At 40.0% G+C, this 26,730-nt stretch overlaps 4 protein-coding genes across 5 annotated transcripts; 1 reads left to right on the forward strand and 3 right to left on the reverse strand.

Annotated features, from left to right (window-relative positions):
• Positions 1-531: 531 nt before the first annotated feature.
• Positions 532-2,117, reverse strand: LOC136444761 (uncharacterized). Its single transcript, XM_066442494.1, has 3 exons — positions 1,990-2,117; positions 1,552-1,720; positions 532-869 (listed from the first exon to the last, which is right to left on the reverse strand). The coding sequence occupies exons 1-3, from the start codon at positions 2,033-2,035 to the stop codon at positions 803-805; spliced, it is 282 nt and encodes a 93-aa protein (XP_066298591.1). The 5' UTR covers positions 2,036-2,117; the 3' UTR covers positions 532-802.
• Positions 2,118-3,499: 1,382 nt separating this feature from the next.
• LOC136444762 (serine protease inhibitor Kazal-type 1-like) lies at positions 3,500-5,185 on the reverse strand. Its single transcript, XM_066442495.1, has 3 exons — positions 5,051-5,185; positions 4,442-4,598; positions 3,500-3,927 (listed from the first exon to the last, which is right to left on the reverse strand). Exons 1-3 carry the CDS (start codon positions 5,094-5,096, stop codon positions 3,870-3,872), a joined length of 261 nt encoding a protein of 86 aa, XP_066298592.1. The 5' UTR covers positions 5,097-5,185; the 3' UTR covers positions 3,500-3,869.
• Positions 5,186-6,705: 1,520 nt separating this feature from the next.
• LOC136444481 (nucleotide sugar transporter SLC35D2-like) lies at positions 6,706-25,911 on the forward strand. 2 transcript variants are annotated; one of them, XM_066442043.1, is made up of 13 exons: positions 6,706-6,932; positions 8,918-8,951; positions 9,784-9,870; positions 11,083-11,150; positions 11,844-11,915; positions 12,268-12,336; positions 13,050-13,152; positions 14,881-14,973; positions 15,707-15,774; positions 18,999-19,077; positions 19,425-19,507; positions 21,632-21,728; positions 23,086-23,195. In XM_066442043.1, exons 1-12 carry the CDS (start codon positions 6,805-6,807, stop codon positions 21,699-21,701), a joined length of 954 nt encoding a protein of 317 aa, XP_066298140.1. In that variant the 5' UTR covers positions 6,706-6,804; the 3' UTR covers positions 21,702-21,728; positions 23,086-23,195. The 2 variants fall into 2 exon arrangements, with proteins under 2 accessions (XP_066298140.1, XP_066298139.1); XM_066442042.1 differs by lacking the exon at positions 21,632-21,728 and having other exon boundaries at positions 6,707-6,932; positions 23,086-25,911.
• On the reverse strand, positions 15,773-18,334 carry LOC136444480 (tripartite motif-containing protein 3-like). The gene has a single exon (XM_066442040.1). It carries the CDS (start codon positions 17,934-17,936, stop codon positions 16,200-16,202), a length of 1,737 nt encoding a protein of 578 aa, XP_066298137.1. The 5' UTR covers positions 17,937-18,334; the 3' UTR covers positions 15,773-16,199.
• Positions 25,912-26,730: the final 819 nt, after the last annotated feature.

A 26,730-nucleotide genomic window follows, 5' to 3' on the forward strand; every position in this document is an offset into this window, starting at 1 on the left:
ATAAAGAACTTAAGAAAAGTGGAATGAAAAATTGTACCCTACCTGGCTGTGTAGGCTCCCAACGCAAGCCGGGTAGAGAAGAATGCACGGGGTGAATAAAGTACAACGCACACAAGGGTTTCTGGTCGTGCCTTTATTGGTGTTATTTTGATTCGTTCAGAAAATTACAAACTGAATGATATATAAAAAATCATAGACAAAGTGGCGACGGACTAAAGTTGTACGCCTTATTGCCTCGCTGTCACTTGTACAAGATGCAAAGAAATGGGCACAGAACAGGTAAACATTTGAATAGTAACAGACACAAAGTTGAGTTACTTATGTGAAAGTACAGATTCACAACCAAAAGGACAAGGGTAACATAAAATACCTGAAAACGTTGCGTTGCCATTATGCAATTTAGAGTAGCTAACATGATTTCACAGTTGAAACGGGGCGAAATAAGATAACTATGACGCAAAATTAGCACCATTGGTGTTTGGTGATGATTACTTTGATTCCCTATGTCAGACGCCGACATGTACTTTTAGCGTACAGTTGAATAAAAACATCCATTCCTCTAGATCTGTAACTACTGATTCTACTGACACGGATGCAAAATATTTAGTGACACGTACACACATCTCTGTGGTGTTATCCTCAAAATACGTGGCAGAAGATGGTTGGTCGGTTGGTCGGTCGGTCGGTCGGTCGGTTGTTTGGAGAACAGATAACAACATAAATTATTCGACCGAGAAGGCTAGATAACACTTCCAGCAGGGTTTTTCCGCCTTATTTACATAGTCTCGCATCAGGACCTCATTCAGGCTAAGGCTAGGAAGTCGTGATCAGACCCACAGACGGAGAATGGAGCTTGAGTAAGGCTTGAGCTGTGAAAGAAGAAAACTGGGTTACCATTCTGTATGTATATTTTATCAACACAGGGATTATGCACAACCTATTGTCCCGTTCCTCCCTCTTTATCTTTCTCGCATTCATTCATTTATTCATTCACTCACTCACTCACTCACTCACTCACTCGCTCACCCACTTACTCACGTTCACCCACTCGCTCACACACAGGTAGGCGAGGTTCATCCCTCTCTTTCCACCCTCATCCTTTACCTCCCTAACCGAAGTCAAGTACCCATTTAATTCATGGTGGGTAAAATGAGGAAAACAGTGTCTTTACCAAGGGCACAACGTCTAGCCAGGAATCGAACCACTCGATAATCTGTCCGCTAGTCAAGCCACTCAGCCTCTGAACGCGTAAACGTATATGACAAGGAAAACGCTTCCTACCGCCACTTTGGTTCAGACGAACGTATATGAATAGCACTAGTAGTAATGATCTCATTATAAAGAATATGCAACAATATTACGAATGTTAATCGAATGTGGGCTCAAAACAATCGATATCAAGGAAATGGAAATGGTGGCACAGACACAAACTAATAAACGAATAAACGGCACGAAACTTCTGGAAGAGCGTCATTTGTCGACAAATACATCACGATGTTGTGGGAGAACCTAAGGTCTAGGGTAAGGTAAATCGTATGTGGGCACACTTACTCATCAGTTAGGCACTTAGCGATGTTTAGGAAACACAGATTACTGTAGACTTGACCGTTGCTGCCGCAGACAGGGGAGTGGACAGCAGGGCAGAACCTCGGGCAGTCTCGCAACTTCACCCGTCGTCCCTCGGGCAATCTGCGCCCCTCCACAGACGGAGTGAAGGAAACTGAGGGCAGAAAAAACACAGATATAAGAATTATGGACGCTACTAGGAGAAAGAGGGGAAGACCTAAGAACACGTGGAAGCGGGACCTTGATGCTGATACAAGGGCAACCAGCTACACATCTAGTGCGTAGCCTATATACACAGCTTCTAGAAGACCTATTGAGGATGTTCTAATCCAAAGGGATCTCAACTTGAGAATGATGGTTTCTTATCTGAATATCAAAATGAATCTTATTGTGAACATTATGTCATAAACAGCTTAAGCTTACCGGCAACCACCAGACACACGAACAGAGCAACCACGGCAGTCTTCATCTTCGGTCTTGCTGTTAAAACGGACGGACGTCTTCGTTGATCAGCTATCGTTGTTAGAGTAACAATTTTGTGAAAGTTTCCCTCTTTATACACAGACCGGGTAGCGGGTTTTGGAAATGAGACGGAATTGACTTGATCTGCAATATTGACCCAGTTGAAAACAGGATATTGTAACTTTGCAACGTACTTCCGCCCCAGATGCCCCTACGATGACGTGTACGTTTGCTCTGACTGGTTACTGCTGACAGTGCCCCTTTCTTGGAATGCTAACAGTGCAGATTTATTTGCTTCAATCCCCTGTCACACACAGCCGACCATGGCCCCACGACCTTCTCCAGACCATGATTAGGAGCTAGTTGTGAGCAAAGCCGTATGTGGTTGGTTAGTCTTTCAAAGACGTCTGCGTTAGGCGACTATGAATTCTTAAGAAATCATCAGAAAAGTCATATTCTGCTTAAATGCGATCAGAGGAGTGGACTGGAGTTGATTCCAGGTTACTCCCAACCCAGCGCCAAAGCAACTTTGGCTGGGGGAGTGTTCGCGAGTAAAGTGGTGTTATGTCAAACGTAGCAGATTTAAATGGTTTAATAGCTAAGCAAAAATGATCAGACTTTTTTTTCAGGACAAAAAAGTGAGTAACAAGAAGTCAAGGACAGTAACCCTCCTTATCTCTTGGCACTGAGTGACGTCATTTGAGGACTTCCGTGTTAGTTCTGCGCGAGGTGCTAGGTTTGTCCTTAGGTTACCTTTGACCTTTGCCTCCCTGTCATGAGCTCTCTACGTTTCTTGAGACTAAGACAAGATTAAGGGTCCCTAGAATAACCGTGCATGTGTGTTACATTTCTAACATTCCATTCTTTTCCATTGCTTCTCTTGGGAATACCTATCGTATCATGCTAACTTTGTAAGGGGGATCGACTTTCACGTAAGCATTATTGATCATTATTCGTTACGCTGTATGTTTTTAAACCAAGGAGGTACCTTGTTTAAACCTTACAGTTACCGGATAAATGTGTGTGATTTGATTTTGTAGCACATGTATTGTATTCAAACATACCTATTAAACCCTAGGTGCAGTCAACAAGCACGTCCTGCCACGGCTGTCACTCTGACGCAACGTTTACACAGAGGGCGACAGAGACTCGTCAGCTCTGATATGTTTGGGTACCAGGCTATTGATTTGGCTACCGTATGCGCATTGCGTTCAAGAATGGTTTACCGATAACGCTTAACGTTGAATTATAGCGAGCCGACTACGATTGATATTGGATTGAAATAGTTAAGCTAAGCATGACCAGAAATCAGCCATGTCAAGATGACGTGTCCATAATATCAACACGAGTGACCTCGCCTAATCTCCAGGCACTGGGTGACGTCATTTGTGGTCTTCAGCATATAGTGGCTGTGACGTCAGGTGTAAACACCGTACAGTAAACAGTACTTCGTGTGATAACAAACACAGCATTTGTATCAAAAGTTTTATTTTACATGACAAGGTTGTATAAAAGACGTTGCTCGTACAAGTTGTTACAAAAATTCTCTTTAGAAAAAGGCACGGATAGCAGAAACATTCAGAAATATTAAGACATAAAACGACTCAAACGTATGAGCTTGACGTCATTACAAGACGAGTGCAGACCGGCGTTTGCATTCGTCACTCTGGCAAAACAACATTTTGATGCAATGTTGCAACCTTAAATGAAAGTTGCATTTGGCGAAGGAAGCACAGTTTTCATATACAGCAGCTCAGCGGTAACGATTTTCCGCCCAACGTCTGCTTGTAGATTGCAGATGTAGGCCAGAGGTAGCTCCGAGGCGACCCCGTCCGTTCTGTTTACATGAGGGCGCCGTCCAGTCCGCAAACGTGGTCGGGAGCGCGTCGCAGGGAGTGGCTGAAAGGAGGAAGAAAAATAATATATCAAATACTTGTCGTCGTTGCCAAGCTATTGTTTTTGTCATTTAAAAATACATCATAGAAGACAAATATCAATAAAAGAATATAACATTCAGCTGTCGTCATTGCCAGCTGTTGTTTTTATCGTTTACAACTATATCCTAGAAGACGAACACATTTCTATGGTTTCTTTTACAATGGTCTGCATTGTCCCATTAAGGTTTGTATAGAATTTACTGGAAACCTGGTTCAATCAGAACTGACTAACTATCAGAAAACTGAGCACACGATAAGCCGAAAAGCTTACGGTAAGTCTGCTCGTGAAGCTAATCTCCTATGTCGGACACACACACACACACACACACACACACACACACACACACACACACACACACACACAAACACACACACACACACACACATACACTCACACAAATGAAGCTTCTCTGTTTCAAGTGGGGTAATTTACTCGGTTTTTAGGCTAGGCAACATATCCCCCAAGCCATACTCACTCCATGCACTGTGCAATCCCCAGAAAGCAGCTGTTGCTGTATCGGTTCCCGTCAGTGCCGCACACGGGATCGTACAGGTGTATACAGTGCTGGAGGCATCTTCGGCCCCCGCCCAGTCCTGGCACCACACGCCCCTCAACGGACGGCGAGAGGGAAACTGTCAAAAAGAAAATAATTGTGTTAAAAGCTTGTACAAAACGCGATATAGGAAAACTTCTGCTGTAATACAGTAAAAAGCCGTCATGGCACCAAATATCTAATCATTTATTTAGCAGGCAAAGAGCTAATATAATCCCATACCAAATCTTACAACAATCCATCCGTAGGTCCTCGACTTATAATGCTAAACCACAAACATTGCGATACCACTACAAAAACATAGCCCTCTGGGCGAAGGTAAGAACAAACGTCAAACCTATGGTGTGTGGAAAACGCTCTTTTTTGACGCTACATACATGCGTTTGATTGGTGGTGGGTAGATTTGCTTCGAGGATGGACTCTTTAAAACTATGATCCAAATCCTGATCTATCTGATTTCCACAAGACATGGATAACATGTGTTCGAGACAAACGCAAATAGGCCTTGCGATCGCAATATAGCAAACTCACCTGCGACTATCAGTGCAAGAAGCAAGGCTGCCACGGACATCTTCATCTTGGTTATTCTCGGGAGCTCTTCGGTCGATTTGGCGAACTGAAAAGTGTTGTCCTGGTTTGTGAGAGCGGGACAAACTTTCTTTCTTTATATACAGGCTGGCCTGACGGGTTCGGAAGTGAGGCGGAAATGAGTTGTTTTGCAAACAAACAGGATGCTGTATGTACAAGGACTTGCCACCGCTCTTCGGAGAGTGGCCGTGTTATTCAGCAAACACGAACTTATTAGATGTTAACCGGAAGTCGCATCCCACTCTGATCTGGGGGATTTCCCTGTAGCTCAATTGGTAGCAGACCCGCAGCTGAGCTCCTGGTTCCAATAAGTTGGTAATTAACATGGAGACCTCGGTTCGAATTCAGGGAAGAGAATCCTGGTTGGAGCTGCACTCGTCTTACGGAAGGGACGTAAAATGAGGGTTCCGTGATCGCGGAGGTGTCTCGATCACTTTAAAAGGCGCCCCAACAACATTGCTCAGATGGGTACCTACTGGCTGTACTTCAGATGAACATTGGGAAAGTTGCCAGGTATCCAACAGTGATCAGCGTACCAGGCAGTTGGGAAAGGGCCAGGAAGTGACGACTCAGATACTGAGTCTAGTAGTGTGTCAGATAGTATGACGTAAGGTAAGGGTAAGGCAGACTGACCTTGAAGCGTGATGCTTGGGCAACCCTAACTGACTTGAGGTGACTGAAGGTCACAGAGCCATATAAGGAAAACGCCAGATGTTAGGGTCAGACGCTTCTCTGGTGCGAGGGAAACGAGTGTGTGGACAATGTTTGGAATACAAAAGGGGTACCCAGTTCAGGTTGTGGTCTGTGCGTCACCATGGAAAGCTATAATCTCCCAGCAGATGTCAGAATTTGGCTCAATCTGTGTTTCACGCTTTTTGGTGCTACATTTCGTACGGCTGTCTAGTAGTCCACTGTTTTCTATAACTCTTCGCGAAAAGGAAAAGCATGGTGTGTTTTCATGCAGCTAATGCTAGTGCTACGCTATGGCTCACGATTCCAGCCAAGTACATCGAGTCACCCCTACTGATTTCGATAAGTGTGTTGGGTTCCTTCCGTTTAGAGATTTAACATCTGAAGCTCCCATATACACAGGGCTGCGGGCTTTACGTCACCATTCGAAAGGAATAATGTAACCCCTCAACCTGCAAGGGACAGGGAAACACAGTCAGCACCAGGGACAGGGAAACATAGTCAGGGACATGGAAACAGTCAGCACAAGGGACAGGGAAACACCGTCAGTATCGGGACAGTGAAACACGGTCAGCACTAGGGACAGCTAGGGAAACACAGTCAGCACTAGGGACAGGGAAATACGGTCAGCACTAGGGACAGGGAAACACGGTCAGCACTAGGGACAGGGAAACACGGTCAGCACTAGGGACAGGAACGTAGTCAGCACCAGGGGCAGGGAAACTTTGAGATCTAGTATTTCTCATCTATAGCATCATAGGATCCCATCTTCCTGCATGGGTATATATGAATAATTGAAATCTGCAAAGAAAAACAGGGAAGATTCCGTAACATTTGGAAACGTGCACCCCTCCAGAACGTTTTGGAATGGGACATTCCTAAATCAAATTTCCCGCCCTTGCGCCAACCTTTGACCTTTACTCCAAAACAAAATGGCGACAAGTGATACGTGCGGCGAGTGTTGCTCATTCTTCTGCCAGCTGTTTTGAGATATAGCGAAACCAACGATGACTTCTGGGTGCGGGCCCGCGCCGGGCAGCCCTTCTGTCGTGTTACGACTCACCACGGCCTTGTTTTACGGCTTTTCCTCCTTCATGATCGTCGTGGTGAACAAGAGCGTTCTGACGACCTACCAGTGAGTAAAGTTGAGACGTTATTTTATGTCTGTCTGCTCTTAATGATCATCAATCATTCACGTGTCGATAGCTTCAACATGCCGGAGTTTAGATCCAGACGTTTCTCGGGAGAATTTTACCCAGAACTGAAGGAAAGTCAACAGTTAAAACAGTTTATTTAAGTTGTACGGACACTTAGATTTTTTAGGTACAGAGTATGTCTCCTTTGTTGTGCAACATAACATAGTCAACGTTAATGTGCTATGACTACACTTCCTATGTCCGTCTGGTGCATTGTTGTGTAAACACTGAGTCACTCGTTTGTTATGGGGACTTCCTTTTTTTCCCAGCCAAGGTGTCAATAATTGCCTTTGACAATAGCTGCATACACGAGTTGTTATTTAGGTTTCCACGTTACTTTGAGTATTTATACTGCTTACAATATATGGCATGGTGGCTAATTATTACTCTCTTTTATACATCTTGTGTTAAAAGCTGGGATCTAATGGCTACCAGCCAGGAAGTTCACAGTTGCCCATATGCATCACCACACAGTTATCCTGTTTGTATGAATAAACTTGAAGCTAAGCACCAAATGCAACAATTATAAAGCTGATGCCAATTCTCATAATTCTGGTGGGTACCCTAAGTCTGACACATATAAATGATTCAAAGAAATTAAAGAGATCTGCTGATAGTCATACATCATCAGTGATCTCCAAAGTATGCACACTCCAGATATCCAGGTGTTCAAAACATTCTTGAGAAGACCTGGATAACACCTTTGTTATTGTGGTTTTATTTATTTATCTTAGGTTTTAGAGTACCCGGTGGAATATGAGAGTTGTCCTTACATACCATCAGCAAGTGAGAGCCAGTGATACTGTAAATGCATTTAAGTTTGCATGGTTTTTATTTCGCGCTAAGGCCAAAATGGAGTGTTCGCGGTGGTTTTATGTTCGCGGCAGTGCTATAGCCACATACTGCTACAGTATTGGACAAAAATGTTCGCGGTGGTTTTAAGTTTGCGGTGAAACGGTCGCCGCGAAAACCGCGAACATAAACATTTCTGCATTTACAGTAACTACTCAGGATGGTACCCAGGCTAATTTCCAAGCAGATCTTTCGATGGCAAAGACCGTATCCAACTAGCAAAAGGAGTTTTATTCGCCACCGGTCTTTGCTATCGAAAGATCTTCTTGGAGATTAGCTCAGGATACCAAGATACAATTTTGGTGATTCTTTTATGACTTGTTAGTAAGGTTGGGCTTGAGTGGTCACCAGCCATATGTTCCATGTGAAAACTCTTATAAGGGATCCTGTTTGCATTTACCAACAACTAAAGCTGGACCAACACTTAGTGAAAACATGCATGTAATCTCCGTTGATGGAAGTGATAGAATCGATACATAAAAACTGAACAGTATTCTGTCATAGCGCGACCACAGATGATTCACCGCAACTCAACCCTGCTAGTTAATATACAGCAAAGTCTTAGGGAGGTTTGTTTAGATGCCGCACCCTGGTGTACTCTGTGTGTTTGTGGAAAGGATCTTCATGGGAACAGGACCTGTGTTGTGTGGCATACCTTCAGTCGTGTATGTTAAATGGGTCACAGTCCTGGCAAGTTGTTTGTACATGTTCTACCATAACTTACATCTAGTCCAAACACTGTCAGAAAATGTTGCTCCGTTTGCCCCAATAACTTTCTATAAAATAGAAATAAATAACTGATTGTTTGAAAAACTGATTCAAACTCCATTGAACACTCAATTTTATTGCATTACTAGTAAAGATTTCATATGATCTAAAATTTTACTACATTTACAGTCAAATTATACTTGAATCTAGCCTAAAACCATGTCTATTGTATACATGTATATATTCTTTGTATATATATTCTTCTTATAATGATTGAGTTATGGTAGATAAGTCCCTTTAGTTTGTTACAATCAATGTCTAATAATAATTATTATACATATGATTTCTTCTTTTTTCACTGCAGGTTTCCAAGTTTCCAGTTCTTGGGGCTTGGTCAGGTAAGATTATACCAAGGAGCTTCAACTTGGAATAATTTTTAAAGCTAACCTTGGTTTTTACCAAGGAGCTGGTTTTACAGAAAACATTAAAATAATCAGAATGTGGGCTTCAATTTGAATTGGCAAAATCATGGCTAAAATTTCATGAGGGATTAACAGCTAATGTTTAGAATACTGTTACTTCTCTCAACCTGAGTTGCGAACGGATGAGAGTGGTATAGGTTGTCAGTTCTATTCTTGGCATGTAAATAATGGTTCAGTTCACATTCTAGGTCATCATGAGGTTGTGATCTCATGGATCAAGTTAAAAGGTCCTGGCCAATCAAAACACGGGGGGATTTACATGGATGAAGAGAGACATTTTACGAGAAAGGTCTCCTCTGTGACCTTCACAGAAGGGTTTTTCTGAGAGCAAATGGCAAAATGTTAAATCATATCATGTTGAAATATATGCAATGGGCATGCAATGTTTATATAGGATCATGGAAGAAGGGAGATCTTAAGCTTTGAAGAAGCCACCAAATTCCATCCACAGATTATATTTACAGACAAAAAGAAAACTACTAACAGAACCCGCAGATTACAGAAAAAGTGGGATCTTTCATCTTCCACTTTTTCAGAAAAAGAAGTCAAACCCATTAAGTTATGATTTGGAGTCAGTCAGCATGTAGACTTAATTACAATGTACTAGTAGTCACATGTTTAATTTTATTGTTCTTCATTGTTCGTCTTTTTCCTGTTACTTGCATTTTTAGCCTTCAGGCAAAAATTTACAATAAACCTGTATAATAAACCTAGGACCTTGTCATGTTGTAAAAAAATATTGTTTCAGATGGTGGCCACCATTGTTGTTATGTACAGTGCCAAGAAACTCAGTATTGTCAAGTTCCCAGACTGGAACAGGGATATTCCTAGAAAAGTAAGTAAAAATGGGAACCCACCATATTTTCCGTAAGGCCACACCCATTTACTGTCTTGCAGTTGGTTTTCTGACATTTTAAGGTTAAAGTTAAGCAATCTAGATGACAATTTGAAAACATTGGGCTGGTACAGCGGTAGGAAAACATGGACTTGACTTATAATTCACTACCTAAAACTGAGTGTACCAAGACTTTCTATCTGCAGGGCCTGTCTTCATGTTGATCTTCTTGATAAGCATCATTTTGTGTAAATCAGAGGACCAACATGTTAAGTGCAACCTTAACCTTTTCCCTGCTGCCTAACTCCGTAACCAATACTAGTAGAGAATTGGGTACCAAATGGCTACTTCAGTGTGCTAAAGGTTAAAGTCATGACTGTTTTGTGGATATTTCTTCTACTACTGAGCCATATATAGCAACTGTCCGTTTTGTTGACCTCTTACACTACTGGTATTTGCCCTTTCATTTAATGGAAGATGTACCTTGATACGGATCATTACCTTTATGTAGGGAGATGTTTGAAGATTACATGTCACTACCATTGTCAGTTGTTAAGCAAAAATGCATACCGACTATCACTTGTGAGAAAGGTCCTTTCACTTCCACCTGAATCAAAACATTTAACCCAAACCCTGGGTGGTGTTTTCTTTGTGTAGCCAAGACAAAATCTGATTAGGTATTTTAGGTCTCGGCAAATAAGATCATTGTGTCCTTGTCTCAAGGGATTACTTAAAGGACTCACTGTAACGTACCAGTCCTAATTTACACAAGGTATTACACGTTTTGCACCATTTACATGTATATGCATACATTCTCACTCAGGGATTTAGGTACTGGTATGTTTACAGTTTGGTGCCATGCAATGCAATCAGTGCTCAGAAATTAAGAAAAATTGTCACCCGCCAGCCTAAAGCTACTTTCATTATGAAATGAAGTTTGCTATGCTATAGTGGTGGGTGTGTGATGCTCATATGTATTTGTTCTATACCAGTGTTTGTTAAGGTATTGACATTTCTTGTAATGTACTTTCTGTACAATTTTCCTTGTATGTTGATTATGACAAGAACCTCTTTATTGATAATGTTTGCCACTTGTCTGCAGTACTTCGAAAACTGTATTGATTTAATGTTTTCAGTCAGTAAAAATTACATCTGTTTCAGTAGCCGATTAAAAGTTCCATGGTGTTCACATTTTCTACCTTAACTTTGCAGGCTTTCCCACTGCCTCTTATATACATTGGCAACTTAATATTTGGACTGGGAAGCACAAAGAGATTAAAGTAAGCTATTTTTCCTCACTATTTGTACATTAATTGTGTATATTTCTTATAGTAAATCTTGTAGTTCAAATGGGAATTGATAGGGGGTGTTGCTATACAGAAAAGTAATATGTACTCACACAGTGAACAGTGCAATGTACATGTATATTAACTTAGTGATAAACCAATATTAGTACATGTCATTGAGTAGCCTACATTTATGTGTATATAAAGGTATAACTTATTAGTAAGCTTTTGTTCTTCATTTTCAATGCAGTAATATTGATTTCATGCGTCTCTCTATAGGTCATTTAGTACTCCATAGACTCCATAGTAACAATGTAATGTAGTATATGCATTTAAGTTTGCGTGGTTTTTACTTCGCTCTAAGGCTAAAATGGAATGTTTGCGGTGGTTTTAAGTTTGCGCCAGTGCTGTAGTCACATACTGCTACAGTATTGGACAAAAATGTTTGCGGCGGTTTTAAGTTCGCGGTGAAATGGTCGCCGCAAAAATGGCAAACATAAAACCACCGCAAACATTTTTGTCCAATACTGTAGCAGTATGTGACTACGGCACTGGTGCAAACTTAAAACCACCGCAAACATTCCATTTTAGCCTTAGAGCGAAGTAAAAACCATGCAACTTAAATGCATTTGCAGTAGTATGGTGTAGTGTTACTAGCATGTCAATGCTTTTCTCCGTTCCCCCCAGCCTGCCCATGTTCACAGTACTCCGTAGGTTCTCCATCCTCTTCACCATGATTCTGGAATATGTGGTGCTCGGGTGAGTCTTTATGAGTTAATCTCCATTAAACCGCAGGGTTACATAAATCCGCCACTTTGAAAAACAGTGGGTTTGAGAGATCTCTAGTGCAGCACCCCCTAGGTATGCACAGTTTAGATATACAGTAAGTCCATTATACTGGGTGACATTGTGCATGTGCAATTTAGATATATAGGAGTTCATATACATTTACTGGGTGACATTGTGCCTGTGTAATCTTTAAGTTTAGTGAAAAGTTTTATGTTTAGAAGGCATCCTTCCATCTTGTAAGGATAACTATCACACACATACACAAGCCACCTTACATTTACTTTCTAATCTTTACACATGTTTCTTTTCCCATCATTTGTAGGCACCTTGCTTCCAGGAGAGTACAGGCAATAGTAGTACTGATGGTGATAGGAGCCATTATAGCTGCCTTGTAAGTAAAACTCTCAAGAATTTAGGGTTACCTCCTATATCATTTGACCTCAACAGAATATTGCAAAGCTATTTACAGCAGAAAGTGGAAAATGTAGACATTTGTACAGCAAAAACAAGACAGTAACTAGTGAATGTTTTGTTTCCACGATCTTATCTATGTATTTAATTACATGCAATGATCAGTATTGACAACTTCTGGCCAAAGAATTTGTCAACAATGCAAGTTTCATATTTCTGAGACCCTGACACAGTCTTTTCATATCATGGTTTCTTTTCTTCAAATTCCTAATGTATTTAGCTGAAAATTGAAATGTTTCTTGAATGCATCACACAGAAGTAAGTGTGGTCTGATCCATATTGCCTTTGGTTTTTCCTTGGTTTCTGTACATGTTCTTAAAATGTCTATGTATCTAGCTAAAGATTGAGAGATTGAATGCATTATACATACTTTCAGGTAATCTCCATTAACATTAATCCGCCTGGTTACATAAATCCGCCACTTTGCAAAACAGTGGGTTTGAGAGATCTCTAGTGCAGCACCCCCAGGTATACAGAGTAAAGATATACAGGAGTGCATTATACTGGGGAACCTTAGGTTGGAGATCTGTTTCAACGTATCTTTTCATGGGCCGGAATTATGTACCCTGGTGGAATTATGTTAGTGAAGTTACATTGTTAAGCCTGATCTGAAATATTTTTTTTCTTCCCCAGAAATGATCTTGCCTTTGACCTCAGGGGTTATGTGTTCATACTTCTCAACGACCTGTTCACGGCGCTGAACGGTGTGTATGTCAAGAAGAAGCTGGACTCCAAGGTGATATACAATGAGTTTGCTAAGTGTTTATACATAGATAATCTATGGTAAAATTTGAACTTATTTCTTCTGTTAATTTTGTTAAGTTTGATTATGTATAATTTAAATCATTCATATTATTAAGTTAATGGGGAGAAGCCAACTAAAAGCCACATAGGTTTCTGCCACCCCCTGCATGTTTTTTCATCCTGTATTATTTTCATCCTATATAGAATGATTTTGTATTCATGTATACCTTTGTTTTACCTTACATTTGTATTTCGACATTGTTGTCAACATGCAATTAGCCTACGGGCATGAATTTGCAATAAACTATTATTATTGTTTTGTTTTTAATTGTTTGTGTGTATGCAAATTTAAAACAATAAACAAAAAGTATTTCCTATATGTGTGCAATGTAAAGGCCTACTGTGCATGTACATGTACTATATTACAAGAAACAGCATTGAGTAATGTAATATTTTAGCACACACAGGGCTCAAATTACATTTTTCTGCATTACTGTACTAGGTAATGTTGCGGATTATTGTCCTAGTTTAGTCTAACAGTACCTGTATCTGTTGGTTACTCTCAAGACTATTTGCACCAATCAAAGTTGACATGCACCTCTCTACCCTCTCACTGTCTTTACCATTAAGTCCATTGAAAAAGTAGAGGTTTAAGGATGATTCTGGTACTATTTTAAATCTTGCAGTCTCCATTTCAAGATGCTGCACGTAACTGTATATGAGAATTGCAAGTTTCACTCTTCATTTGGTGTTTTTCTGTCAGTAATAAAAAAGTGTAGCAAAATATCTTTCTTCACTAAAATTGTGATAATAGCACTGTTGAGTACACATGCCTATGCATCTATTCATTTCTTCAATGGTTGCTTTATTTGTGCCTTTTTATGCTAAAGGAGCTGGACCAGGAAAATGTGAACGAGGTTTGTCAGAAAGCTGTAAGGTGGTAGTCAGGAGTGTGTAAGGGTGGTGGGGTTCAAAATCCCTGTTATAATTACTTCTATCCTAGTGTAAACTAAGGAATTTATGGAGTAGTACAATTTAAACTTTACATCTGGATAAATTTCGATAAAAAATCGGACGTTTCGGGCGTCCATCCGACTGCCCTTTTTCAATTTGAAGTTTACTTACGGATGCATAAAGAATGTTAATTCCTAAGTTCTAAATTTATCCAGATGTAAAGTTTAAATTGTACTACTCTATTTGCTTACCTGGATGTTTAACATTCATAAACGTTGTAAGGAATCTCTGGTACTACTAGGAATTTTTAAATGAAAATTAAGAAACAACAACATTAACAGGTTAAAAGGGTGTACAGGTATACATGTATACTGCCCCTAATTGAAATATGTATACGTCCCCTTACTCCGTCCCAACCCATCCCAGTTTGGTGGTGGTTGAGAGGCCCTGATGTACTGAAGACAGTGCATGACATCTTCTTGAATAAACAAATATACAATTCAAACATGTATAACATTAGCTGAGGAGTTACTAAAATGTCAGCCAAATAAATGCCACTTCAAATGTGATTCAAGAACCTCATTTTGATTTTCTTTATTTTACCAACCCAGTGCAGCATTTCTTATACTCAACATTAAACAAGAAATACTTTTAAGAAACTCTCAAGGAACCGTACTTGACTGGTGAATCCAAACATTTGTTCTTGTCTTAGATATAGTGAAAAGTGACTAATGTCTGTGTTTTCTGTTTTGCATGACTTTTACAGGAGCTGGGGAAATATGGACTTCTTTTCTATAACGCTCTCTTCATGCTGTTTCCAACGATGGCCATCTGTTTCAGCACTGGAGATTTTGAGAAGGTGAGTGAAAACAAATGTAGTGGGTTTTTTGGATGGATCTCATGGATATCTTGTTCTTTCTTTTACACTCCATTTAGAAAATAGATAGCCTCCATTAATATCAATCCATCGGGTTACATAGCTCCAGAAAACAGTGGGTTTGAGAGATCTGTGGTGCAGCACCCCCAGGTATGCACAGTTGAGATATACAGGATTGTATTATGCTGGGGGACGTTGGGTTGGAGATCTGTTTGGATGTATTTTTTCAGGGTGGCGGAATTATGTACCCTGATGGAATTATGTTAGTAGATGTTACATGCACCAAACATACATTTTTGTACCCTCTATAGAAATTGTAATATCCCAGTAAAATCTAAAGACACAAACTCTTCAGCTTCAAACAGCAATACGCAACAAAGTTAGATTGAAAAGGTACTTTGAACAATCTGATTGTGGGGTCATGTGGCATAACAGCAGGGTGTTTGGCCCAGAACCCAAATCTACTGTCATGTCACTGATCTTGACAGTGCCCTTGGGAAAGGCACTTTACACCCAGGTGTAAAGATTGGTACTTGACTTTGGTTGGGGAAGTAAAAGGCAGTAGAAGGAGAGGGTTAGGCTCTGCCTTCCAATACCGTGTCCTAGTCACAGTGAATAACAACCCACTGCCCGTACTGCCTCAAAAATGCTATGGGTCTACCTTTACTTTTATCTTTTAAACAGTGTGATGGTGATTTTCCTGTATATTTGACAGGTGCTGGCGTTCCCAGGCTGGAGCGAACCGCTGTTCGTCTTGCAGTTCTTCATGTCCTGCTTCATGGGGTACAGTATCTGTATCTGTATCTACACGTATATAGCCGATATAACACACTAGCCTAACACACTAGCTTCGCAGGCACGCAGTGCGGCAGCCCTAGTCACACCTAGTCTTTGCACATCTAACTGTAAGCTAATGTTTAAAGCTATCTAGTGCAATACTTGGTGGTAACGAGTTCCACTCTATAACAGTTCTAGGGAAAAACAAGGTTTTGAACATATCAATTCTGGTTGATAACTAGATGGTAGTTGGAGGCTTGACTACTTCTTGTTTTTTTCCTCAGCTGATACAAATTTACAACCATAGGAGTAAACCTTTGTGTAATATGATGAAGTAATTTCGGTTGTCTTGTTCACTTGATTGATAGTGGTACAATGCAGCTGGAGAATTTTTTTCTACAATCAAACAAGTTTATTAGCAATTGGTGGTCTTATATTGCCGTAAAGTAGGACTGGGTAATGTGGACAGTGTGATCTGCCGAGTCAGTCACAACCAGCTGTCCCTGCGGTCCTAAAGTAACACCCTCTGGTCTCGTTAACGTGTCTGTAGAGATGTGTTTGAGGAATCTGCCTGTCTTGTCAAACATCTCCACACGGCTGTTTCCAGGGTTTGCCACGATGATGTTACCTGCCCTGTCTGTACAGATGCCTTGGGGATTCTTCAGCTGACCTTCACCACTTCCTTTACCTCCAAACTTAAACAGAAACTGCTTGTCCGTTTTGTACACATAGACATAGTGATTGTCGTAGTCTGACACAAGAATCTTCCCTTCCCCGTCCACAATGATGTACCGTGGGTTCTCCATCCCCTGCTGCTGACCCACAGTTCTCACTAGTGACCCATCTGACCTGAACACCAACACTAAACCCTGCCTGTTGAGGTAGCCTTCTGTGGTTTGTGTAATTAGGATCTGCTTCTGCCTGGTGTCCACAGCAACTCCTCTATACCATCCTGTCATGTGTACACCAAACTTCCTAAGCACCCTGCCCTGTTTGTCATACTGCACAGCAGACCTAGTAGTCTCTGTGTTCCCCAACACCCACAGGTTCCCCTCCCCATCTATGACCACGTCATGTGGTGTCATCTTCTGACCACCAGACACAACTGTACATGTTGGGAACTGACGGACAAATGTTCCCTGCAGGGTGAAGACTTGGATTCTTTGGTTCCCACTGTCTGCTACAAAGATCTCCCCTTTGCTTGACACAGCCACACCACTTGGGTTATTGAACTGTCCATTTCCTGATCCCTTTCCACCAAAAGTTATTGTTTTTGGGAGAGGACCATACATTAAGAAGACTGCAAGCAAGAGAATCCCTGCAGCAGTCTGTAAGTTGTTGGGGGGTTGCACAGGCTGTGGTTGTACAGGTGCTGCTTTTTGGAGTTTTCCTCTGTACTTAACTATCTTCTTTGTTAAAATTCTTTCCTGTCCAAGAAAGGTGACCCCTCCCTGCTCCAGTTCTTGTTCTGCTTGATCACAGGCAGCAGACAGGTCACTGACATCTGCCAACACTCTGTCCCTTTCCTCTTGCACCACTTCTTTGTTCTTGTTGTATTTTTCTTCTGCTTGAAACAGAAGATGGTTGTAGGCCTGAATGATGCTGTTGTCTGTCTCTTGCTTCTGTTCATCCAGGGTTTTTTCTTCCTCCCTCAGACTTTTGAGAACACCACAGTAGTCTTCTAAGACATTCCTCCCCTCATCAATAAGTGCTTGAACTGGTGCCTTCCTTTCCCTTGAGGCCTTTTTCAGGGTTATTGTGCCATGATCACTGTGCATGTCATCCAAACAGTCATTACAAACTGGCACCTTACACTGTTTACAGTAGAGTTTGACTTCTTCAGAGGGGTGAAAGGTGCACCTGTTTCCAGATTGGGGTTGTTCCCTTGTTTCCCCTGACTGTGTAGCCTGGTTCTGCAGTCTTTCACACATATTTGCTGCCATGAGATTGTCTGGTAAACTTGTGACCCCCTGACGTGGCAGCCTGAACTGTAGACGACAGTTTGGGCACTGGAAGGTCCCTCCCCTCCCTGCATGGTCCTCTAGACAGTCCTGACAGAAGGTGTGCTGACAGGGCAGCACCTTGGGCCTGGTGAACAGCTCCAGGCAGATGCTGCAGGACAGTTCATCGTGGAATTGTGTGCCCAAACTCCACGGTGCAGCCGCCATGATTTTGTTTCCTGATTATGTGGCTGCCTCGCCCCAAGTCAAAGTCCATAGTAATGACCTGATGTTTGTTCTGGACTAGTTCAATATTTGGGGTTGATAGGGGACAACTTCTGTGAGCTTAATAGTAAAAAGGACCAGACTTTCAATGTTGCTTTTACACAGAAAATTAGATTTTCAACAGTGAAACTTTTAGTAGTGTTAGTCACATTACATTTATTACCTAAAAGCTAGAACATCTTGAAGACAAGTCTGTGTTGGAAGTCTGGGAATGTCTCCCAGTTATCACACCCTATTCCCACTGATGCCATTTAAAGGAGGCAGCTGTATATTTTTAAGATATATTCTTCTTTACATTTTTCAGTACATTTTTAAAACTGGAGCCGGCTTATTTCTTGATTTTTGTTACCTTGTACTTAACTACATATACCCGAGTGGTGTTGGTGTGGTGTGGTGTTGGCCACACCAATTAATTTCTTGGTTAACAGATTTTTTGAAAAACTGCTAAATTCCAAAATGAACATGAAAACAGAATCTCAGAGGAAAGTCTGCACTTTGGTGTACACAGTTTCAGGGTGTGAACAGGGTCAGGTGCAAGTTTTCACCCCAGCCGTCTGTTTTTATGATTTTTTTTTGCTAAAATTAAAAACAAAAATCCATTAACCAAGAAATTAAATTGTTCCAATATCTACATATTCACCAAAGAAAGCATATCATACTATGCCGTTTATGAAACGATGGCAACTTCCAAGTATAATCCTTTTCGGACTGTAAACTATCTCGCAATTCAATCGTCTACTACGGCTGCCTGCCAGGAGACATGTAAGCTTACGGTTGAAAATCAACCACTACATCATGTATTGAACAAGTCAAAACATAGTCGATTTGTTTTTAAACTTCAGAAACCTCTCCCTAATATTCTCCTCGGGGTCTTCAAATTCCAAATATGTTTTTTTGAACTGCAGCCTGTGTTCAATAACCTAGCACAGGTCGCTTCCAATTATTTTCCTTGTTAAGTAGAGTAGTGAGGTGAAAGCCATTGATTTTTGTTTCCTTGTATTTCAGGTTTATTCTGATGTACTCCACTATCTTGTGCACAGGCCACAACTCCGCGCTAACAACAACAATAGTCGGCACAATTAAGGTACGGGTCGGCAACCTTACTTTCATGTTGCCGTTATTATTATTGCTTGACAGTATCCATGCAAATGTGACAATACTAAACGTTTGGCATTTGTAACTGTAATTCAACCAGTCATTATTGCACTGAGAAAGGTGACCAAAATGGTTGGCTCATGTAGATACTCGATTGTGTATAAAAACTTTGTCAAAAGGAATACAGAATTAAGTCAATTGGAATTGTATATAATATATGTGGCCATATTCTACTTTTCTGTCATGTTCATAACAACATATTGTGACAATTGAATTTTGTGTGTTTGACAAGAGACGGTTTTTAAGGTGTTGTTTTCGTTTCTTTTTTCTTTCCAGAATATATTGATAACGTATCTAGGAATGGTGTTTGGCGGTGACTACATTTTCAGCTGGTCAAATTTCGTAGGACTCAATATCAGGTGAGTAAAGTGAATTGCTACAGTTGATAGAAAAGCAACCAATAGATTGAGTAATTAAAATCCCCTTTCTGAGGGAGACAACTAGTCTAAGAAGAGGTGAGTGATCACCTGTATTGTCCCCTCCTTCATTTTGTTATTGGAGAAGTCTAATAAAGAAACCAATCATTTGTTTTACTAGCACCAGCACCAAGACTCTCGCCAACTCTAATTAAGTTGTTGACCTTTATTTCAATGCACACTACAGTACATGCCCCTCAAACACTCACCAACTTCTACATGAGCAGAAGAGTCTGTCCTTAATCAGGGTGCAAAATGCCTGGTTGCACGTTGCACAGTGCAACAAGATTTTGGTTGGTGCAAGTTAATTCCAAACCCAGGTAGTGCAGTGTGCAACCTTATATTTTGAGCCAAAGATCTCAATCGGAACCCTGGAAGCTCACAAAAACACAGTGTCACTCTCATAAAATTCGGTAAATCTTCAATTGAAATAAAGAAATCAACACTTTTTCTTTTAAACCATCCAAAACCCTTCATAGATCGTGGAATTTGAGCTGAAAAAAGAGGAAAACACACTGCCCTCGGCTAAACAAGATGTTGTTACGTCAATGGGAACACAATACTATCTAATTCTAATATATTTTGAAATATTAGTAGTATTATACGCTACATACAAGCTTGATTTGAAGAAATCGGTGAATGTTGCTGGAGCAACCTGAAATTTGGATGTGCAACCTAGCCTTTGCCCTAGGTTGCAACATGGGCAACCTGGCTCAAAAAAGTATTTCGCACCCTGTTAATGGAAAAAAATGGTGTTTCTGGTAACCCGACTGACCGTAGCAAAAACCTGCAGAGCCAAGCTTTTCTTAATCCATGTCCCTGCTAGCAATGGACAAAAGATTTTCAATCTGAGTGATGAAAACATTGTATAATCATGATTCCAACATGTTCTCCTCACTCCTATTTCAATAGGAAAGGTTATATATGAAGATCAGGTCCCCTTAATGTTGAATCCCCGCATAATAATAGACTAAAGTACAATTAAAATATGATGTTGAAAAAGCCAATGTCCTCAGCTGGTACATTTGCGTTGTCAGACCATATATGTTTGATCCGTTTTTGGAAAATAAGAGAGAATTCCTACCTACCAACCCTATTTTTTTCAGGTCCCTAACTGGAAACACAACATTTTTTTTCTTAGGCCGAAGAAACTCTTCCACCTGTACGTCGATGAAAAATTGCAAATTGCTACTTGGGATAGTAAGAGGTGCAATTAGGAATAACTAGTCACAGCCAGCAAAAAGTTTAAAGGCTGAGTTTGCCTGTGTGGTAATTGTGCAATTATTGCTCTTCAATGGAGAGATATACTGTAAAACCATTTAACATTGCAGTTGGTAAATTTAGTGGTTGGGGGGAAGGGGAGCAGTTCACGGCATTTATTTTTATTTTTGATTAAAACGGTGGGAACAAACATCACTGTCTCAAAAATGTTAGTCATCAAATGTTTGCAATGATGAAATTCCAGCGATTGACTAGTGACTTTTTAAAGTTACCGTTAAAAATCAAGAATTAGAGTAGTAATGCACCAAACTCACCTCACCTAGGCCTATCCCTATGTACCAAGTATGTGGTGGTAAATGCAGCTCAGTCAGTTTGAAGTGTTTCGTTCCTGCCATTAGTCTGTCTTGACTGTCTCAAGATTATGTGCTGAGTCACTTGAGATGTTAGGAATAGAATTGAGAACAATTTGAAAGCTAAGTGATGTCACCACCCTTTGCTCGTCTACGGAAATGTAATGAAAATTACCAAAGTAATGGGATTAGCGTGCCAATCACTCTTAGGCCTTGGGAAAAAAAGTTGTGTTTCTGATTTCAGTCCTGAAAAAATTAGGGTTGGTAGTTTTAGTTATCCTCAACAATGGCAATAATAGAAGGAATCTTACAAACTTGCTGACTTGAAAGAAAGTTTGAACTAACATTTGACAGCGAAGGTGAATGATCTTGCCTTGCTGCAGTTTGCCTTTTTCCTGTTAGAGGAACGCAAGTCAGATTCACCTGCATTTAACCCAAGCTTGACTTATACTCATCTCCTTCACCATTTGTGCCTCTTTTGTTTGTTTTGTTGCAGTGCATTATCTGGTATTACTTATTCCTACATCACCATATCAGAACTCCAGAAATCTGCTCGAGGAGGATAGTTGCTTCTTTGCTGCATCGTAGAGGAGGTGATGCTTAACTCATCAGTAACAATTTTACAACTTCCATCTATATAAAGCTACCATAAGAAAAGTAGCATTCTGACGAAAATTTCATAAGATTTGGTTTGTACAGTGCCAGGGCTCGAAATAGTCTTTTCCACATTTACACAATATAAAGCACTCACAAACAAGCTTTCGGTCAGTCCTCTGACGCTTCTTAAGTTGAAATGACCCAAAGCCTGTGTCAAGAAGGGTCAAGACCTAACTGATCAAGATGGGTCAGAGAACTGACCTAACGCTTGTTGTGAGTGCTTTTATATTTGGGTACGGAAATACATGTAACTTGTAAAACTTTTACTTATTTACTTATTTATTATTTTGAGCCCTGAATGTGTACATGTCTTTAATGGCAACTCATCGGAATTCCAGACTTCCTAATCCTAATCACTAACTGCTGGTGAACAATTAGATTGAAATGCAGCAATCATTAATTGTAGAAAAATTACAAATTTTAAGTTGAATTTTGAGCTGGTGTTAGGCTGGTGGTGGTTATTGTGTTACATTGTATATGTGACCATTGTTGTAACAGTTACAGTAGTTTTTCTAGGTAATGACTGGCTAATGTTTCTAAGCTGTGACCATAAGCAGATAAAACGAAACCGCTTACAATCCTAAAATTAAGTCACCAGCCATGCCCTAACCAACAAATCATAATGTATCGTGTCATATCTAGGTAGCTGTCATGGTTGCCGCTTTGTGACGACTCTCCCTGACAGGTCCAGCTAACAAAACTTACAAAAGACGCATTCATGCATTGTATAGTCACATCACATCGACACACAAACATTGACAATTTACCACAACCCAGCTGTATGACATGTATAAATATGGTTTTCTTGAATCATACCCTAAGTGGCATTTACCTGGCTGCTGTAGAGTGAAATTGTGGCAAGAATATGATTGCCTGGTATCCAAACCTATTATAGCTCCCAAGTCTCTTTTTTCCTATCTATTTGCGGAGAGCTATGATAGGTTTGGATACCACTGGCTAAGAATGTGGTCCAATTATAAGTCAATGTTCCTCCTTTCTTCTGCATGTCCATGAGTCGTTTAGATTTATCATTGGTACAAAACCAATATTTTTACGCTTCATGTGTTTTATTATCTTTTTTGTCATACTTGTACATTTTGCTGTATATTTCCATTTTAAGTCAAGGGTAACACAAATCCAGTTTAGGAGGCAGCAAGGAACGTGTTGTGGGTCAAGTGAGATAGGGGCTCAAGTGCCAGTTACATGGAGATTATTCTTTTAAAAGAACTTATGACTTACCAGCCTGATGAAGTTATTGACGTACATGACTGCATGTGTTTCTCCCTGCTCCAGTGTGTTGTGCAGCCTGTGCTACACCTACATCAGCCTCACAGACCCCTTCACCAGGAGATCCACCAGTTTCACCTCTTCAGGACACAGCACTGACCATCCCAACCTCAGAGTACAGATTTTGTAACACATGGGCTTACGTTTTTAGACAATTCAATCTCTACAACTGGATAAGAATCGGAGATCACATCCAAACGTTTTGAGTGACATCCATCACTTTTCGACCTTCAAAGAGTGATGGGTGCCACTCGAAAAGTCTGGAAGTAATCTCCGAATATCATCTAGTTCTAGATATTGTCTTGAAACATTGTTTATCTGGATGTCTAACCTTCAGATATGTGTAGCATCATACTAAAGAGTTGGGTACCTAAAGGATTATAACATCCATTTAGTGAGTGATTAAACCCCTATCACAAAGACAAAGAGCTTCTGCCGTATTTGTTGATGGCCAGAAGATCACCCAATTTTCAAATTCCACATATTTTTTTTGCATTAAAAAATCTACCTGTCATGTCAAACAGTGCTCGGTATATCTGCAAACATTTTACTGATCCCTAAAATATGTTATGATCTTGAGAATACCGGGAGCATTACTTAAAATTATTTCATTTAGAACTAGCAGACCCGTCAGCTGATCAATTTGCCTGCTGTGTGACTAGGATATCACCATTTTTCTGCCAGGTTACATTTACTGTAATTCACTTTACTTTAACAGTAGCAAAATTTCCCGGTGTAAGGAAAATTGACATTTTCACTGAACTAAACTTCACGATGGCGGTAAGTGATTTACAGAACGGATGTGTGAAGGACTCATGAATAATTACAACAGGTTTTTTGACGGTGATGATAAGTCCATGGTACAGAGGTGACCATGAAAACAGTGAACATAAAGTAACAGTGAAAGAAACAAGAATTACAGTATGTGCCAATTTGAAGAAAAAAAGTGTTTTAAGAGAGCTCCTATTAAACATCTCCCAGTATAATGCACATATCATTACTTTGCATACCTGGGGGTGTTTCATTACAGATCTCCTTAAACCCACTGTTTTTCAAAGCTGTGTATATATGTTACTTAGCAGATAAATGTTAATGGAGTTTACAGGATTACCGGTATAGAGCACACATACACAGCCCCGTCTTACATTCTGAATATCTCAGTTGTGTATGATTTTAGTCTTCATTCCAATCTTCTTTCCATTGAATTCCTATCAGTGTTTACTTTTAATAGTTTGTTTAGTAACCTCCATTTACCGCTGGGCCACATATACAGTCATGTATCCACCATTTTGACAATCAGTGTGTGAGATCAGCATCCCCAGGTATGCACAGTTTAGAAATGCAGGAGTGCATTACAGTTGGTGACATTGCATTGGAGATGCATTTTTAGGGTTGCGGTTACATGTGACATGGTAAAATTATGTTACTAGACATTGAGTCTTGTTATGATTCTAGTAGTGTTCAGGAATATCAGTGTTTAACAAGAAAATACTCAGACATCAATATTTTCGATGATCCACATTTGAACATGTTGTTATCAAGAAGCTTTAGTTAGTCCTTCTATGATAGTTAAGTTAACAAAACGTTTAATGCAACATTAATGTCGAATTGGTTCCAGACTTCTCTCAGGTACATAGTCTTTTGTAAGGCACCGTGATGGTATTATTTTACCATCAGTAAGTTCTTGTTTCTTGGATTCATTAGTAGGTTTATTAATTCTGATTTTTTAAAATCTTTGAATGATAATGTACCATCCAGGATGAGTCAATCCACAATGATAAAATTTGGGCGCCAACAGTTGAAGAAAATTCTTGTCTTCTCAGGTGCCATATAGTTGTTTTATATATCTCTGCACTAAAGTGTGTATATCTATTGTTTAAACCTTAAAAAGTCTGGTATGCTAATTTTGGGGCTCCTGTGGTTTGGTAGAATTTTAGCTTATCACAAGATGCCTGTTTTTTTGTGTTTTGTTTTTTATCTGCCCACTTGCCTCATTTTTTGTTATGCTTAAAAAAAATCCAAGAACCAGAAATTTAACTTTTTGTGGCCTTATGTTATTTGTCAATTCAAGTGCTACTGGCAGATCTTTGTTCTTTTTAACTTTGTAATCTTGCCTCTCTTGCCAAACTCCTTGATGGTCCCTTTGAACTCCAGGCCTTCCTATGGGGGCATGGGGAGCAGAAGTCACCAATTTGAAAGATAGGGTTGGCCTGGATAGTCAGTCCACAGGAAGGATAACATTTCCCAAATGAAACACAATAATGGTCGCCAATCTCTACTGGCAAATATTCTCCCCATAGCCAGTGTACATGTAGTTAGTCTGGTAGGGACTACCATTTGCATGCATCCGGTACTTTTGGTGTTGTTCTTGGCAGTATAGTACACAATACATATAGTTAGTTGGAAAGTACATTGTACATATGGGCTGGAAATACATTTTTTTGCAAATTTTGCAACTTTTAATTGAATGTTGTTTGAAGGCAGAACCATTATTTTAAAGAAGATTATTTATTTGGTTTAATAGTTTTAGGACTATTTATTTTTTGTTGTTGATTTCATTAACCAGTGTGTTATTTCAAATGGCAGTTATGGAATGGAAAATGGTAGTTATGGGACCAAGGAATTAGATTTGAATGTATTTATTTTATGACATGCATAACATAATATGGTGCTACCGGTCTATATTTTGTAACTCACAGTTAGAATAGTTAATGATAGGATTGATCATCTTTCTCCATGTCCAGATAGGTGTGTCGATTTTGTGCAATCCCAACTACAATTTGTTAAGTCAGCACTGTTAACTCTATTATAAAAGACGTTTATCAAAAGAAATGTATATTTAATTTCTTTTTAAGTGTTTGCCTACATTAACCACATGCAACTAACACACGCATTCTACACGTATTTACAAAGAGTCAGCGCGTATTAACACTCTCAATCATATTGATTTAAAATACGTATTGTATTCAGAAACATGTATTCAATTTTTGATCATAGATACATTTGATTCAAATATATAATACTACCTTTTTGACACTGTTCCTGCTTCGCAACCGAAACAATGACCATTTTTTGTATGTTTTTTTGTTGGAAATGCGCAAATCCGTAATGTGTTTTTGGCACAATTTAGACAGATTAGCTAATGAGGCTTGTTGGGCGTCACTCCGCCGATAGGGAAGGTCATGTTAAGTGGCTTTCCCAATGGCCTAGTCGAGTATCGACCGGAGACATTGGTTCTAAGTGTAACACTCTAACCGTTGCGCCACACCTCCACATTACTTTTTGGCAAAGGCAATGAAATATTGATGTTAAGACTGTTCAGGGAGCTCTTCTATGCTGTTCATCGAAAACACAAACCTACATCACACAGTCAACCTTTAACCAAACACATCTGTACAATATACTTGGCGGTCAGTTTCTCGGCCAGAACTTGTGACCAATGGGATTTTACAACATCTATAGGCTAGCATGGCCGGTGGTGGTGCTTTTAACAAAAGTGGTGCATGTAAACAAAACAATCAAGAACAAGAATGAGGTTAAGTGCCAAGTACATATCGGCGTGCTAGGGCCTGAGCCTTGAATTGCTCTGCTGAATAGGAAATATATATTCTAGCTCTGTGGGTACTTCAATACAGCCAATAGCTTAATCAG

Source organism: Branchiostoma lanceolatum, chromosome 11, assembly GCF_035083965.1.
Source record: "Branchiostoma lanceolatum isolate klBraLanc5 chromosome 11, klBraLanc5.hap2, whole genome shotgun sequence".
Taxonomy (NCBI): Eukaryota; Metazoa; Chordata; class Leptocardii; order Amphioxiformes; family Branchiostomatidae; genus Branchiostoma; species Branchiostoma lanceolatum.